Source organism: Anastrepha obliqua, chromosome 4 (genome assembly GCF_027943255.1).
Source record: "Anastrepha obliqua isolate idAnaObli1 chromosome 4, idAnaObli1_1.0, whole genome shotgun sequence".
Classification (NCBI taxonomy): Eukaryota; Metazoa; Arthropoda; class Insecta; order Diptera; family Tephritidae; genus Anastrepha; species Anastrepha obliqua.
In genome coordinates this window covers 45181684-45184046 of record NC_072895.1, presented here as the reverse complement: position 1 = coordinate 45184046, position 2363 = coordinate 45181684, and the positions used below count along the sequence as shown (strand labels likewise).

Sequence of the window (2363 nt, the reverse complement as noted above, 5' to 3'; positions counted from 1 at the left end):
ATTTGAAGATAGCAGTGGATAATGCCAGCCGACGATTTTCGATTTTTCAGAAATGTTAATAAAATGGCGCTTTATGTGCCTTTGGTAGCCGCCATGGCGATGTTCTTAAGAAGTAGCTTTAAACTACACTTCATTAAATGCACACAAAAATAATTTTTATTTTTCAAAATTTTAATACATCAAAACTACTTGCAGTTAATTACTTACTTAAAAATGTTCTCTATTATATTTTAATACGCAGCCTGTTGCTTTTGTTGCTGAAAGTTTGGTATCACGAGGTATGGGCTTAGCTTCTGGATTACTGGCAAGTACCCAGTTTTTTTGCTTTCACTGGACTCTGATAGATTTGGCAAATCAACTTTTTCTTCCTCATGTTCTGGTTTTCGGTGCCTATGTGGACGATGTTGTCCATGAGCAAAATCTTGAGGCCATGAGTCACGTACGGAATCTAGTGCAGATTCCGGCTGTGGTTCAAACTGAGGCTTGGGGTGCCTTTGTGGATGATGGAATTCCGAATTGAATTCTAATTGCCATGGGTTCTGGACGAACTCTACCTCAGATTCTGATTCTGGTTGTGCCTCAGGTTTGGGATGTCTATGTGGACGATGAGATTCTGCATAATAGCTATATTGTCCTGGATTGTGGGAAGAATCTTTCTCGGGCTTTGGCTGTGGGGCGCGCTCAGGTTTGGGTGGTCCTTGTGGACGTTGGGATTCTGAATCAATCTTATTTTGCCATTGATTTAGACCAGAATCTATTTCCGACTCTGGTTGTGGTTTGCGATCAGGTTTGGGTGGTCCCTGTGGGCGTTGAGATTCTGAATCATAATTATTTTGCCATTGATTGAGACCAGAATCTATTTCCGACTCTGGTTGTGGTTTGCGATCAGGTTTGGCTGGTCCCTGTGGACGTTGAGATTCTGAATCATACTTATTTTGCCATTGATTGAGACCAGAATCTATATCCGACTCTGGTTCTGGTCTGCGCTCAGGTTTGGGTGGTCTTTGTGGGCGTTGAGATTCTGCATCATAATTATTTTGCCATTGATTTGGACCAGCATCTGATTCCGACTCTGGCTGTGGTGCGCGCTCAGGTTTGGGTGGTCTTTGTGGACGTTGAGATTCTGAGTCATAATTATTTTGCCATTGATTTGGACCAGCATCTGATTCCGACTCTGGCTGTGGTGCGCGCTCAGGTTTAGGTGGTCTTTGTGGACGTTGAGATTCTGAGTCATAATTATTTTGCCATTGATTTGGACCAGCATCTGATTCCGACTCTGGCTGTGGTGCGCGCTCAGGTTTAGGTGGTCTTTGTGGACGTTGAGATTCTGAGTCATAATTATTTTGCCATTGATTTGGACCAGCATCTGTTTCCGACTCTGGCTGTGGTGCGCGCTCAGGTTTGGGTGGTCCCTGTGGACGTTGAGATTCTGAATCATATTTATTTTGCCATTGATTGAGACCAGAATCTATTTCCGACTCCGAGTCCGACTGTGGTTCTTGCTCTGGTTCTGTAGTCCCTTGTAGTCCCTCTGATTCTTGCTCAGGTTGAGAGTCTGGTTGAGGTTCTAGTTCTGGTTGAGGTTCTGGTTTTGCTTGTGGCTGTTTTGGATGCGCAATACCGAAAGATGGCCCTGTCAGACCACCCAAGTCGATGGTAAGAGCATTGGCTAAACAGACCAAAGCCAAAAATAGTAGAACAATTGCGATTTTCATGTTATGCTTAGCGTGGGAACTCCAAGACTGTGCTTTTCAATTGCCATACACAAGAACTTAAATACTTTGAAATTTGCTGGATCAAATTCAATTCAAATTGTAGTCAATTTTTTTCGTTTCCTTAAATAAATCAACTGGCAAGTAATCAGTGGTGCGATTAAATAATGAACAAAATAATTACGCTCATGACATTTGTGTAATTAAATTCGAATAAGCTATGCAATTTTGAATTCAAATTGATAAGAAGACTGATATTTGCCTCATACATATATTATTATCTGAAATGAGTCAACTTTGCTGGTAGTGGTAGTGAATATACAGATAGTAATGAGAATTTGTTATTCCGTGAAGAACTTATCTGGCTAATGAGATTCAATTTAAAGGGAGAAGCGGAGAACACAATTGACTACTGCATGACACCAGCAATGATGTGATGTACACCATGGGCTAAAGGGTGGCACATTTTTTTTAAGAAGTGAAGTAACATTAGAAAATGGGATAAAAATGAAATAAATTAGGATCTGAATTAAACGATCTAGAGCACAGATTTGGGTTTGGTTAGTTGCTAGCTTCAGGGTTGTTCATAATGAGATATTCAGGCTTTCGGTCCGTTGCCCTACGGCATGGGTAGCTTGTTCTGTTAAGAAA

General features: G+C 41.3%; 1 protein-coding gene across 1 annotated transcript; it reads right to left on the bottom strand.

Annotated features, from left to right (window-relative positions):
• Positions 1–230: 230 nt before the first annotated feature.
• Positions 231–1715, bottom strand: LOC129244116 (basic salivary proline-rich protein 1-like). The gene has a single exon (XM_054881730.1). It carries the CDS (start codon positions 1713–1715, stop codon positions 231–233), a length of 1485 nt encoding a protein of 494 aa, XP_054737705.1.
• Positions 1716–2363: the final 648 nt, after the last annotated feature.

Coding starts and splice junctions, on each gene's coding strand:
- LOC129244116 (XM_054881730.1), bottom strand. CDS start 1,715: ATGAAAATCGCAATTGTTCTACTATTTTTGGCTTTGGTCTGTTTAGCC.